This window comes from Sinocyclocheilus grahami, unplaced genomic scaffold, assembly GCF_001515645.1.
Source record: "Sinocyclocheilus grahami isolate Dianchi unplaced genomic scaffold, SAMN03320097.WGS_v1.1 scaffold366.1, whole genome shotgun sequence".
In the NCBI taxonomy this organism is placed as follows: Eukaryota; Metazoa; Chordata; class Actinopteri; order Cypriniformes; family Cyprinidae; genus Sinocyclocheilus; species Sinocyclocheilus grahami.
The window spans coordinates 412,518-428,270 of record NW_015505545.1 but is presented as its reverse complement, the minus strand read 5'-3'; the positions used below and the strand labels follow the sequence as shown (position 1 = coordinate 428,270).

Here is a 15,753-nt window from a genome sequence, read left to right as displayed (position 1 = left end):
TCACTGAAGCATTGTTAAAAAAAAACCTGTGAATGTGGACACTTTCTTCTTGCATCGGATCTCTTTAAGAAGGACACTCTCAAGGAGAAAAAAAAACAGGATAGAGAAGAAAGAGTTTGTGTGCATGTGCTACCTCTAACTTCAGCGGGTTTAGGGAGCCGTTGACACTGCAGTGAACAGGACCGTCAGTGATGATCTGGAGGGCATAAAGGAGGTGTTCCTCACGGTACTGACTGGGCCAGCCCACCTCCAACACAGTCCTGCTTATTGAACTCGGACCCTTATTATGTAACTGGGAAGAGGGAGAGAAATACAAAAAGAGATTAACAACAAAATCAGCATAAACTGAATTAATTTAAATCTATTAAAAATATATTCAAGTTGTTCCCTTATAAACACTTATAGTGGTATGCAAATTATGGCCAATACTAATAGGCCGATAATTGTTTTCATGTTATAGCCAATAACCGATAAATGGCTATTAACATACCATGCTGTGTATTAAATAAAAAAACTAATTTGCTAAAATAAAACTATGTACATTTTCATAAGGAGTGCTGTTGATGCCAAATAAATTCATATGAATCATCAGATTTTTATTTAATATAGAAGAATGTACAAGAACTGATAAATATTTAATCAAACACTCTGGGCTAGCATTAGCAGTTGGATCAAACATGAGCTGAAGCTGCTTCTAACATAAACCATCTGTACAGCGTCTGGCCAACATTACAACCAATTAAAAAATGAATAGCCGCAGGACAGATGGCGTTTAGTGAGGCCCTCTTGCAGCAAAAAGAGGTCAAGAGTCTCCACAAAAACAAACAACAAATAAATAGCTTTCCAGAAGTTGGTTTTTGCTAGCTGAATGCACTACACCCTATTGGGAAAGTTTATTGTGGTAAGCGTACCAGATTTCTTATTGCAGATTAGTGTTTGATTTTACTGTTGGAGAGATAATTGGGTTGTTGTTAAAAATAATATTGAGCCATTAAATTATACTGTCTTTCAGATAAAAATAAATAAATGGACTCACACTCAGTGTGTTCAGTATATGTTAATAAGTTATGTTGATAAGCTTTGGCATGACTTGTATGTTTATGTTCTTTGTGTATGTGTGTAAGTTAGTGGATCCCTTTGATTGCACCACAGTTTTGAATATTTGCGGTTTACTGGCCATTTAACAGAGCCCTCTCTCTTCTTCTATTCCCGTGTTTGAATCACTCCATGTTTGTCATTTGTTTTGTGTCTGTTTATTCCGTACCTCATAAATGTGTTGAACCTGAGGGCCGACGTCATCCTCTCTTACAGGTTTCTCTTTGGGTTCCCATCGAGGGAAAGGTAAAACAACCTGAGCTGGGTGAGACACACTAAGGAAAAAAGAGGATGAATTTCATTTTAAGTAGGTACAGTAAGATGCAAAAAATAGCATATACAGCCAATAAACACCATTCAAACCTGTTTTAATTTTGTAATGTGACAAGTTTTCAAATGAAACAAACTGAATGAGAATTTTTTTTTGACTTGAGTGAAAGTAAGAGATAACACTGATTATTGGCTAATACATTATCTATAACCTCATAAAAAACAGAAGTTAGTTTTATTTTCTATCAAATGACTTAATTATTATGCACTTTGACCTTCTGCCAAGAAAATATTTTACATGAACAGAAGTGTTTGGTAATCAGTAGTTACAGGGTCTAGAATAACCTCTCTAGATCCCTCAGAATAGGCAAACAGTGGCAGTCTGGGTTCTTTTATTGAAATTGGACTGAAACTGCTCATTTTCCACTCGTTGAGACAGAGAGACAGATAAAGAGAGATACCCACCCTCTGATCTCCACCTGTGCTCTCGCTGCAATGCTCAGAGTCAAATTCACTGGAACGCTTCTTGAGTTGTCCTTATTAGAGCTGTTCAGAGAAACAACAAATATATTGTTCATTTATTATTACTATAAACATGATTTTAATGATACATTATCAAGGTAACATTCTGATTTAAAATAAAGTGTCACTAAAATAGAGTTATGTAGTGTTTACTATGAGACAGTAAGGCTCTGTAGGCCACAGTGTCTCAGACTATTGAACAGTTCCATGTGTGAGCCTGAGGCTGGGAGCATCTGTGTTCTGTGAACGTGTTTGAATGCGAAGATGAGAGGATGAAGAGTGAACAATGCTGTTTTCATCAGTGTGTCGTTGTCCTAGAGTTCCCAGAGTCAACTGTCTGGTCAGTCATTGTGAAGTGAAAATCAGAGTATCCCCACCAGCCACACACATACAGTACATAAGTACATCAGACAACCCTCATTTGATAGAGTATGTCACCACAATGAATGCAAATACTATACAAGTGAAAGTCCGCTCGGGGATTGTGGACAAACACAACTGATGAATTTTATGTGTGTTGCCACTCTTTCATTTGTGACGATGCACAAAAAGAAAGTCCTTTCTAAAGTCCTATTGGAAGTATGTTTACCAATTTTCCAACATGTGACATGAAAAAGTAATATAACTATAACATAATTAAACACTGTACTGTATTTCATGGACCTCTTTTTGGCCTTTTAGGTCACGCAATTTCATATTCTGTCCTAATATATCTGCCATTGGCACACAACTAATTAAATGTCACTTTAATAACTGTGCAGCTGTTAAAAACATATAAGTAAATTGTAAAAGTGAAAATATATAATTCTCGGAAATCTAGGAAGTGGAAGGAGAAACACAGAAAAAAAATGTAAGGTCTGACAATTGTACCTTTGATCTTGTGGAATAACTGGGGCTCATAAAAAACAATATATTTACTATATGCCATAAAATTCACTGTGTGACTGAAAGGAACAATGAGACTGCAGAATCTTTGAAGTCTTGTAAGATTTTCTTTCGTTCATTCAGGTCTAAAAGTCTTATGAAATACTAAATCTTGAGTCAGGAAATGTGATACCTTGATTCCAGCATCGACATTTCCATCCTGAGAATCAGAACCCAAGCAATATAAAATAAACTCCAAATTATTTATAAAGTAGAACAAGAACAATATATAAATTCTATAGTTTAAATTATATATTAAAAGTTTGGAGTCAGCTGAACTTTTACTCAGCAAGGACACACTAAATTGATTAAAAGTAACTGTATTATACATAGTGTATATATTTATAATGTTACAAGATATATATATATATATATATATTTTTTTTTTTATTATTTTTTATTTAAATGATATAAATGTATATTAAGATCATGTGATGCTGAAGAAAGACTGGAATAATGATGCTGAAAATTTAGCTTTGCCATCACATGAATAAATTAATATATATATTTTTTGATTAAATAAACACAGCCTTGGCAAGTATAAGAGATGTCTTCAAATAATAATTACATAAATACCTTTAAAAGTAAAAAATAAAAAGCCATTACTACCAACCATCTGAGCCACAGCTTGAAAAGACTTGAAAGACAAAACAATCTTTCTTGCTGCATGACACCTGGCTTTCATCTCTCTGTATCTGTAGTTTTCTCTCCTCCTTCTCTGTCTTTCACTCTTATTCTGTCTCAAGGTGAAAAATCAGAGTGGGCAGAGGAACATGTGGCTAACATTAGTCACCAGAAAATTTTTATATCCTCTAGAGACGCACATACCGAAACAGATAAGACACACAGCACAAATGCATTCATACAGCACACACACTTAAGTGCAAACATATTACATGTGCACGCTCACATGTGCAGGCAAACACACATACACACCCTCAGACTCACCCTCCTGTTTGACCTAACCTTGCTCTGAGTTATGGAGAGACTTTAGGTTTCAGTGATTAAACCCTTAGGGAAATATCCCTCCTCTGAGAGCAGCCTGGCAGTCATCTCAACACCCCAAAACTAACATGTGCACATTAAACCTCCCCATGCGTATGTGTGAGTAACACAGTGAGGAGTATTATTATAACAAATACACTTCACCCCTGAGCTTAACAGAACATGGCCAAGGACATGTAAACCAAGTGGGGAGTTCTGTGAAATACACAATATAATGATATGCAAAACTTCAAAACCGACAAATCAGGTTCACATGTTCTTAAGAAAGATTTTTATCATTTATATTACAAAATGTATATTATAAAATATATGCTGCCTCGTGCCTATAGCTGAATCACAGCTGAATTACAAAAATTACAAAACAAATGTAATTGGAATGTCACAGTTACTGAGAAAAATTGTGTAATTAACTTACACAAGCTACAGTAACACCTTATTTTAAGGTGTCCTTGTTACACGTTACATGTACTTACTATTATAATAACTATAAATTATGCATAATTACATGCAAGTAATCCTAAAACAAACCCTAATCCTAACCATATAGTAAGTACATGTAGTACGAGAAGGTGATTTGCGCTCTATTAACTTGGTCTGTTACGATGCTCTATGTGTTTGATTACTAATGCCTCTGTAGTACGAAGCTGCACACAGAGGACAAAAACGTTCAGCCTCGACTCTTTATCGTCATTAGTGTTAAAATTTGCAAAGCCTACCAAATCGAACAAAACAATATACAGTAAATGCAAAATTTGAATTCATGAATATATAACGTATCCACGGTATAGCAAAATCCATATCATGGAACAACATAACACTGGTAGTCTCTTTCATACCGGTATAGTGCCCACCCCTATTTAAATGTATAATTACACTGTAACAAAGACACCTTAAAATAAAGTGTAACCACAGTTACTTATGAAAATGTTAATAACTACAAAGGAGGTTACATCTGAATATTTTCACACACATACAGATTTGATTGATTTCTTTCCCATATTGCATTGACTGCTCTAAAATATGAGACACCAATGTTTGAGGAGTTTAGGACAAAGAATAGGACACATGCTATAACTGTTTTAATTCCTATTTGGTTTTATGTATAAACTTTATTTTTCAAGATTAATAGTTTTTTCTAAAGCATTGTTAGATGCCAGTATTTCCTGTCATAGCAATGCAAAGATTTGACTTCAAAAACAGTATCATAGCTATTAAACTATATCTTGTTATGATTTTAAATCTGTATTTAACCTCAGAACTATCTCAAAGTAAAAAGAGATGCTAAAGTCAGATTTTGTGGTGGTATTTTTATCATCTTAATTCAAGTGATGAAGGATTTTGAGAAGCCTGACAGTACTCAGTGTCGAATCCTAATGTAAGGTTAACCCTGTCTGGTTTAAATGTTTCAAAATGATTAACAGTTGAAAACATTCATTAGAAATTTAGAAAAGTAATCAGTTACATTACTTTAATGAAGTAATTGAAATAGTTACACTACTTATTACATTTTAGGGTAACTTGTAATCTGTAACCTATTACATTTCTAAAGTAACCTTCACAACACTATTGCTCATATACTGTATAAAATAGACAAACTCATTACACAACTAGTATTTGATGATTAGACCATTACGACCAATCTAATAATGGCAAAACAGATGACCAAAAAAGCAGAGAACCTACTTTCCTCCCCAATATTTTCCAAAATTGTAATTTTTCTCTAGATACACCCCCACACGTAGACAAACAGAGTCTCTTTAGGTATGCCATCCATTTTCTGTGACCCATCCAAGGACATCTTATCAACACTCAGCTTCCTGTTCTGAAGCCCTGACTCTATAACGACCAACATTTGGGGCCCTTGCTTACAAAATGACCCCCTAAAACATACATCAAAGTGACACACACCACTTACCATGTTCACACACACACACACACACAATTGAGTAGTGCGAGAGGTCTTTAAATTAAATTAAATTACAAGTTAAGGTAGCAGAAATGTTAGCCAGCAATGTGTTTAGCTTATCAGACTACACACCTATTCACTTTATAACTTTATGACCAGTGGGAATGTAAGAACTTCAGTGTTGACAATGATTTGGCCAGAAATGTGAATGATTGTGTGTGAGTCAAAGATAATCGCCGTGAGAATACATCATGCTTACTTGAAGACCAAAGAAGCTACTTGTAGATCTGTAATTGGCATACGGGTGAAATAAAGGGTAATATTTACTGTACCTGTGTATCTGAAGCTCAAAGCCAATGGTAGGAGGGGCATCTTCCAGCCGCTGTACAGAAAACCGTAAACCAACCGACAACTAGCAAGAGAGAGAGAGAAAGAAAGGGAAAAACATGAAGACATCAAAAGCTTAAGGGACATCTGTAAGTGCTCAGTAAAACAGAATAGAGCTCTACCCCCAGTGTCTCATACAGGAAAAATCCACCACAATTAACACTGTGCCGTCTTACATGCTGGGGGGAGGAGTGTGGGGTCTGTCTGGACAGCCTCACTTGCTGTTATACCGCCAACAAATAAACTAGTATTACATGGTTACTCGTTTGATCAATAAAAATGCGGACATGAAATATAGTAGTCAATATTTGAAAACCTTTCATCAAAGTTGTCCTAAAACCAAAATGTGTTCTTATCTTAGGACAACTTTGATGAACTTTTTTGATCCACTTCAAATGTCAAAATTATTTTTAGCTGAAATTTACCTGCATATTTTCTTAAAGCTTCCGCAACTGCAACGGACAAACAATCGCCCAAACCACAAGCAACAAGAATATTTACACTAAAGTAATGCAACAAATGCATTTTTATATCACTTTTAAATTTGTTAACACTATTGGGTAGGTTTAGGGTTGGGTTTGGAGTAGGGGATATTTCCAACACGATAGAGCATTAACTTCTAGCGACACTCATCAGATATTTTAAACATGAACCACCGCAATATGCAATACCTGAAGTAACGCAATAAAAACACAACAATATGTGCCATGTATCAATGTAACAAAAATGGGGTCACATATTGAACCCGCATTTTAGCACCACTTACTGGATGTTTCACTTTGAAACTGCCGCGAAACGTGCAGTAAGGTACATCATAACGGCGCAGCAGAAATTTATTTAGAGGCGCGTATTTCTAATGAGCCTGGGTTGGAATTGGTCCCTATACTGAAGTGTTACACCTATTGTTAACATATTACCAATATATTTATATAATTGCAATTTGCCCTTAAGTACAAGTCAAAAGAATGCCAGCTCTTAAAAACACATGTCTTTATAAAGCCATTTTCTCTGATTTATATCTTTTGTTGTCTTTCTGCTCTGCTGAACAAAGTCTAAACACTGGAATCTTCATTCGCAAACAAATAGTAAAATTTCACTAATCATCTCTCTTTCTCGTTGGCTGTAACTGTGTCCATATGGTGTAGTTCATTAGAAGAAGTCTGATAATGGCTGCTGGGATGGATAATGAAGGCCAGTCCTTTAGCTAAAGGCTATGTGCTAACTCTGGAGCCTCATAAATTAGCTTCCCCAGGCGGAAACCTTTCTTACTACAAAGCCCCTCATAACAGACGGGTGAGAGTAACAAGTGCTGTTAAACTTTAAAGAGGAACTGGCCACGGAGCCTCTTTTTGTGGTCTCACGTCCTTTTTTAAAACCCAGAGAGTTGGTAAATCAAATGAAGATCACGTCTCTGCAACTTCATGCATGTGTTGAGAAATGAGACTTCATCTCAATCTGAATTTACAAGGGCTGGTTCATATGTTTCTGTGGCAACAGTAATCATCTAATTACACTAATGAGACAATAACTCTTAATCGAAAGTTTTAATGAAACTCAGAACAAATCCTAGTGTATAACATGGGAAAAATGCACAAGTTCCTCAAGTGTATTTGATTAAATGCATTTCACAACATAAGAATGAAATGTTAGATGCAGTTTCCATTCGAAACAGCACAAACATACACATCAAAAGCACTGTGTTTGAATACACATGTGCAATGGTATTTTTTCAGATGGATTACAGATTGCTTAAGTAAAGCTGGACAGAGTGCATCCAGAAAACATGAAAATGGTTGGATCGTGTTTGATTAAAAACAAAGAACAAAGTAAGCCAAAAAAAATGAGAATGTTAGTCTATTATTTACAGTGTCATCAGAAGTGTATCACCCTTAAAATGTCAGCCCATTCTCTCAAGAAATAATATATTGCTTGAAGATGCTGGGAAATCCTTCTTTTCGAGGTGTTGTGGATAGAGACTAAAGCCATTAATTGTTGCCAAGTTCTGTGATTCTACATCACCCTAATGTGACATTAGCTGAAATGGGTAGGAGTCGGTGAAACAAACTTATTCAGTGCGTTTCATTTTACAGACCATGAAACTCCTTTCTTTATTGAATACCGCAGTTAGAGCAATAGATGGGGCGAGTCATGTCCGATTTGTATGAATTATGGCTCACAAAAGACATTTACACTGTTATTTTTAAACTACAGATGAATTTAATGCATTTTCAATTAGAAAAGAAGATTTACATTAGTGAGACGGAGATGGTTTATTAAAATGAAGAGCCAAAAGAGCCAATGCTTTATGGACAGCACTTCTGATGACTTCCTGTCTTTACTTAAGTTCACCCAAAATGGAAAATTCTGTCAATTTACTCACTCACATGTTGTTCTAAACCTGTATGACTTTCGTTCATCTTAAAAGCACAAAGGAAGATATTTGTAATGAAATCTGAGAGGTTTCAAATCCGTTAAAGGATTGTTAGGCTGCATTAATTAGGTCAACCGGAACTGGGAACACTTCCCATAACACTGGATGTACTTGTTACATCGTTACAAACATGGCATCTACGCTAATATTAGTCGGTTTCTTTCTTATTCCAAGGTCACCGTAGCCAGAAGATCCTGCCTGTATCCAGATCAGATGGTCACTGCTGTCACCCAGATCCAGATCAGATGGTGGATCAGCAGCTAGAGATGACCTCTACAACTCTAAATGTCAGCGGAGATCAGGACAACTAGATGAGCCCCAGAGACAGATCCCCTCCGAAGACCTTGTCACCTAGACGGCCATCAGGACAAGACCACGGGAACCAGATGAGTCCTCTGCACAATCTGACTCTGCTGCAGTCTGCTGGTTTGTCTGGCCAGAGAAGAACGACACTATTTCGACACACTACTTCCCCGTTTAATACTGTAAAGCTGCTTTGACACAATTTACATTGTAAAAAGCGCTATATAAATAATAGTGACTTGACCTGACTCTGTCCCTCCACTGACAGCCTACACAACTACCACTTTTAAGGCCTAGAAAGGTAGTAAAGACATCATTGAAGTAGTCCATGTGACTCCAGTGGTTTAACCCCAATTTTGTGAGGCGACGGAAATGCTTTTAATGTCCAAAAAACAAAACAAATGTAACAACTTTATTCCACAATTTCTTCACTTCTGCATTGGCACCACAACATATGCATGTTGTGATGACGCGAGACCCGTCCCGGTGTCACCTGATCCTTCAGAAATCATTCTAATATGCTGATTTGGTGCTCAAGAAACATTTCTTATTCTTACCAATGTTGAAAAAACTTGTTCTGCTTAATAGTTTTGAAAAAAAATTCAGGATGCTTTGAGAAAAGAATTGAAAAGAACAGCATCTATTATAGAATTTTTTGTAACATTTTAAATGACTTTGTTGTAACTTTTGATCAATTTTATTCATACTTGCTGAAGAAGAAGAATGATATCTTTCAAAAAAAGTTTTTTTTTAATTTTTCTTAATTTCCTTCTTTCCCGGAGATCAGGACAACTAGATGAGCCCCAGAGACAGATCCCCTCCGAAGACCTTGTCACCTAGACGGCCATCAGGACAAGACCACGGGAACCAGATGAGTCCTCTGCACAATCTGACTCTGCTGCAGTCTGCTGGTTTGTCTGGCCAGAGAAGAACGACACTATTTCGACACACTACTTCCCCGTTTAATACTGTAAAGCTGCTTTGACACAATTTACATTGTAAAAAGCGCTATATAAATAATAGTGACTTGACCTGACTCTGTCCCTCCACTGACAGCCTACACAACTACCACTTTTAAGGCCTAGAAAGGTAGTAAAGACATCATTGAAGTAGTCCATGTGACTCCAGTGGTTTAACCCCAATTTTGTGAGGCGACGGAAATGCTTTTAATGTCCAAAAAACAAAACAAATGTAACAACTTTATTCCACAATTTCTTCACTTCTGCATTGGCACCACAACATATGCATGTTGTGATGACGCGAGACCCGTCCCGGTGTCACCTGATCCTTCAGAAATCATTCTAATATGCTGATTTGGTGCTCAAGAAACATTTCTTATTCTTACCAATGTTGAAAAAACTTGTTCTGCTTAATATTTTTGAAAAAAAATTCAGGATGCTTTGAGAAAAGAATTGAAAAGAACAGCATCTATTATAGAATTTTTTGTAACATTTTAAATGACTTTGTTGTAACTTTTGATCAATTTTATTCATACTTGCTGAAGAAGAAGAATGATATCTTTCAAAAAAAGTTTTTTTTAAATTTTTCTTAATTTCCTTCTTTCCTTCTAAAATCCAATCTAGCTGGAAGCTTCTACTTCAAAGAACAGGTTAGTACAAAACAGCGCTCATACTGTTTGAGGTGGTGTGTCTACCATGTTTTGTGCACATTGGTCTTGTGATGCCCTATTTGTGATGAATGAGCTGCACCACATGGTTATGACTTCCATTTTATGGGCTATGAGAGGATAGTTTGGAAAGTTTTGAAAAAGAAGAAGAAAATAAGTTAAAGAACATATTGCATTTGATCACAGGTTACACACTGATTCCATGTGTGGTACGATTATTTTGTGACACCAGTGACGATGGTGTGTGAGTGTTTTGTGAGTGTGAGTTTGTGACGTGTTTCTCATTTTGCTTGTTGTATGTGAGGTGGGGGATCTGCGGCCTTGTCACCCTCCTCTGCTGGTGCCATGATAATTTGGCCCATGTGGGTTTAACCCTGGAGGCTCCATGATGAAGCCTGTCTCCAAATCTGGAACATGTTACCAGGTCAGCTTTTAGTGTTCCACAGAAGAAAGTCACACAGGTTTGGAAAGACATGAGGGTGAATAAATGATAACAGAACTTTCATTTCTTTAATGATTGTTTCCTAACTACCTCCATCTGCCATTATTCAGAAAAACTAGTCAATGCTAATAATAACCATGCTACAAAAAGCCAAGTATCCTCAACAGCAACAAATGAGAATGGGTTTATCTGTCATTTAGTTTCAACTTTAGCACCACTGTGCTGCAGAGCCCCATCCACAGAGAAAACTCATTGGTCCAAAATCCTGCTCTTCATGTATATTAAAGAACATTTATTATATAACTAATCTTATAACTAATCAAGTTACACAGAAAAAAAACATAAACAGGGTGCCATGTGGCAAGTCATGTCTTATTATGATTAACTAAAACTATATTCAAATAAAATTGAAAACTGTTTTCTGTAACTTAAATAAAGCTGAAATAAAATAAATATTATTGAAATCTTTCAAGAAATGTTGCCTAAATGTTTACTAAACTGAAATAAAATTAATTTCAGCTATATAGAAATATAAAAACAAGAACTAATAAAAATGTCAAACGCAAATAAAATTACTAAAACTAACATTAAAATGAAAGTCAGAAATATTAAAAATTTAAATATTATTAAATACTACAGTATAATAGTATATGTGACCCTGGACCACAAAACCAGCCATAAGGGCTTTTTTTTTTAAAAACTGATATGTACACATCACCTGAAAGCTGAATAAATAAGCTTTCCAATTATGTATGGTTTGTTAGGGTAGGAAATATTGAGAAAATCGCCTTTAAAGTTGTTCAAATTAAGCCCTTAGCCATGCATATTACTAATCAGAAATTAAGTTTTGATATATTTACGGTAGGAAATTTACAAAATATCTTCATGGAACATGATCATTACTTAATATCCTAATGATTTTTGACATAAAATAAAAATCAATAATTTTGACCCATACAATGTATTGTTGGCTATTGCTACAAATATACCCCAGTGACTTTTGACTGGTTTTGTGGTCCAGGGTCACATATTACTAAAAATTATTTAAAAAAAAAATAATAATACTAAAATAAAACTGGAAAATACAAGGTACAGTATGTGCTCTTCTTCTGTAGCCATTCATATGAATAGCTTTGACAGAAGAAAGTACTGTAACAACAAAAAATGACACATTTTTCTGTTTGGCTCTCTATGTATTTTACATGCTGACACTCAGAAAGAATCTACAAGCTCTATTCCAAACCCACAATCCACCGCTATGACAGGCCAACTCGACATAAAACATAGACCTCTGAGTATCCAGCCAACTGTCTACACACACACACTGACTTAAAACCACAGGTTCATATTGCACACCCATCCACAGGTAATATTTTGCCTATTCAGTTGTGATGTTCTGATTTATATTTTATGAGCAACATAATCTTTTGACCTGCTGTAGTAAACACAGTCATAAACCTCTCTGCCCTGTCTCCGCTCTCAGTGAGCTGGCACTGCTTGAGCCAAAGCATTTACCAGCTATGCATCAAATTACAGACGAATTACATTTCAATTGCTTTAACAAGCACTGCAATCCAAACAAACAGAAGAGGCGAGGAGAGGAGTCAACTAGCTAATAAAGATGCAGGTATGTGTGTCAGATACACAGTAAAAATTAATGCTCAGAAACATAAGAAAGTAAATAATACTGGTTTATACACAGTAAATATACAGTAAATTATATATATATATATATTTTTGGTTCCATGAAGAAACTTTTCATTGCACAAAAGGTTCTTTATAGTTGAAACCTTCTCTTTTGGAACCTTTATTTTGGTACTTTACATATTATATTCAGTCATTATAATTAATCACACAAAAATCAGTATTTGTTGCTCCTACGGCTGAGCCCAATTTCCATGTGCAAGATGAATTCAACGCTGCATATAGATTCACAAAAACAGAAACACAACTGACCATTGTTACTGTAACTCAGATTAATTGTTTTACAGAATTTATATCCAGCCAACTAAAAACTTTAAATGTAACTAGCCACTTTTTTAGTTGGAGAAACTTTGGTTTTCTTCATAATATGTTCCAAAATATATCATGTCTTGAAATGTGTCCAAGTCACAAAATTTCTCCTACAACTGAAAAAAAGAAAAGAAACAAAACTTACAGCTGCATGCATCAATTAAGGATAATAATATAATATAATCTTCCCTATACTTTTAATGAAAGAGAAATGCTCAATATGGATGAAGCAGGAATGAAGTGGACTGGAGACTAATGAGCAGTTCACCCTGAGGGCTTTGAGGAAATGGGAAACCGATGGAGAGAGAAAGAGAGAGGGAGAGAGACAGACAGAGAGAGCTTTTATAAATGTTATTAAGCTGTTCACAAATTACTACAGAAATAGCAAACAATGAAGAAGCAAACAACATGAATTTGTAATTCAAAATAATAATACATTTTCTGGACTCAGGAATATGGCTTTATGTGTGTTTGTTTGTGTGTGTGTGTGAGATGCAGGATGTTGTGTTGGGAGTGTGTGTACGTGTGTGTTGAGTATGTGTGACAGGTCAAGAGTGTGTTTTGTAACCCCAGGCTGAGATATTTGGGATGGCTGAGACGGGTTGTCATGGTGACTAGTAAATAGATGGAGAGTGTGTTTAGACTGAACCTCAAACTTTGTCCCAATGTGTTTACACCCTCCCTTCACACACTCACTCCATCATTCCACTTTTTCTCTCTACCCGCTGTTTTGTTTTCCAGACTCTCATTAACAATGTTCAACATCAACCTGTCAGACATATGGGGAAGAAAGAGGTAGGAAAGAAAGAGAGACGAAAGAAGGAGAAGAAAATTGCCCAACACACAAATATTATCAAGCTATTAACTGCAAGAAAAAGACTATGTAAGGGATGTGTGTTTTCTCTTTAGTCAACACACACGCTCATACCATCAGGGAGATGTATATTTGTCCTTAATGGCACATGAATGAACACATCTGTATAACAGCTACATTCTCGAGGGTCCACGGGGTCTTAAAAAACATCTGGGTTAGTGAAGACATACACAGAAACATGGTTTCCGTCTTCTGGATGGATAGATAATTAAGTGATCCACAGCAAAAAATGATTTAATATTTTTGTAATTTTTTCAATTACCGTATATAGTGTACAAATAACACAAGATACAAGTAACAATTTCTTGTTTTGAGCACAAATCTAACAAAATATAGTGAGGTCTATGTTTAAAATGCGAAAAAATGCTAAAACAAAATAATAAACAAATTTGGTTTAGATATTAAGAAAAAGAAACAGTTAAAAGTTAATCCTGAATTATTAAATGTAAATGTAAAAAATAAACAAGTCTAATTTTGTAAATAAAATATACTTTATTGGTTTCATTTATTTATTAAAAACAGCAATACTGTGAAAAAAATATTAAAGTATTGATAATGTAATATAATATAAATGATCAAATATAAAAATTAAAAATGACTGTTTTCTATTGTAATATATTTCAAAATGTAATTTATTTATTGTGATTGCAAAGCTAAATTTCCAGCAGCCATTACTCCAGTCTTCAGTGTCGCATGATTTTTCAGAAATCTAATTCTAATCTACTTTTGATTTGGTGCTCAATAACATATAATAATTTCTATTTTCTACAGTAAAAGTACCTTTTTCAGCATTCTTTGTTGAACAGAATCTTTTGTAACATTATAAATGTCTTTACAGTTACTTTTGATCTATTTCCTTGCTGAATACAATTATTAACTGCATACATTTCTTTAAAATAAAAAACTTTCTGACCCCAAATTTTGAACGTATTTATGCACACATCTCTGGTTTCATTACTGAAAAAACTGATTCAACTGAATCTCCTTGAGTTTCAGCATCCTGTTTTGGTTGAACAGGATCAAGAGATGTGTGTGTGTGTGTGTGTGTGTGTGTGTGTGATGCATCGGCAGGTGTCTCATACAGGACCTGAAGTCTCAGCAAGCTAACAGTGCTGCTAAATATCTGGCTATTAAAGTGCAAACTGATATGCTATCTTGCCCTTTTCTCACCCCTCTAAAATCCTCCTTCCTCTGTCCTGCTCATTTATGTTAATGCGCTGAAGGATTCAAGCTCTCACTGAAAGCTAAGGCCCAAAACATATGCAAGTATTCAAGAATACAAACTCTGCACAAACATATGAACACAAGCCCAATTTTATGTGTTGACAAATGCATCAAAATCCGATTTATAATGCAACTCAAGTATGTATTGAATTCTCAGCGCTGCTGCAAAAAAATCTTTATTTTTTACGTCAATTTCTGTCATGGTGGCTGTATAAGGGTAATTGTTTGAAATGAAGATTGCTGAGCTACTAAATTAGTTAAGTTTAGACTGGTAGTTAGACTGTTGACAGGTTTATAGTTTGCTACCTGAATGATAACATATCTGGTTTAATGGCATACACATTTGAAGGAAACTCTATTGCTCTCTTGAGTACTGAGGTTTGTTACCATCACTGTAACGCAAGAAAGCACATTATACACCATAATGTCTATAACGTAAGTATGTACCGCACACTTGCAAAGCATTGGCCAAGCATTCACGTCATCGAAACACTACAGAGTACTGTATGTTTCACTCATTCATTCATGTAGACATTACATCATATCAGTTGATGGCTCTTACGTTTGTGTCAGCCACCATTGGGTTTCCCAGGTCACAAACCACAACTCTGGTATCATTCTCTGTCCTGTGCTCACAGTTCAGCCGCTGAAGATCCTGAGACAGAGAGAAAAAAGATTTCAGCTCTTCATTATGTAATGTATGATAGCTGCTTTGTTGAACTACACGCTG

The 15,753-nt window shown here is 35.4% G+C and overlaps 1 protein-coding gene across 1 annotated transcript in view; it reads right to left on the bottom strand.

Annotated features, from left to right (window-relative positions):
• The window catches only part of itga8 (integrin, alpha 8), a 68,731-nt gene that overhangs the window by 7,569 nt on the left and 45,409 nt on the right, over positions 1-15,753 (bottom strand). Inside the window, exons 21-25 of the mRNA XM_016230211.1 lie at positions 15,586-15,678; positions 6,055-6,134; positions 1,831-1,911; positions 1,265-1,370; positions 134-292 (exon numbers count right to left, since the gene is read on the bottom strand). Coding sequence (XP_016085697.1) covers positions 134-292; positions 1,265-1,370; positions 1,831-1,911; positions 6,055-6,134; positions 15,586-15,678 — 519 coding nt within the window. The remainder of the gene's footprint in view (positions 1-133; positions 293-1,264; positions 1,371-1,830; positions 1,912-6,054; positions 6,135-15,585; positions 15,679-15,753) is intronic.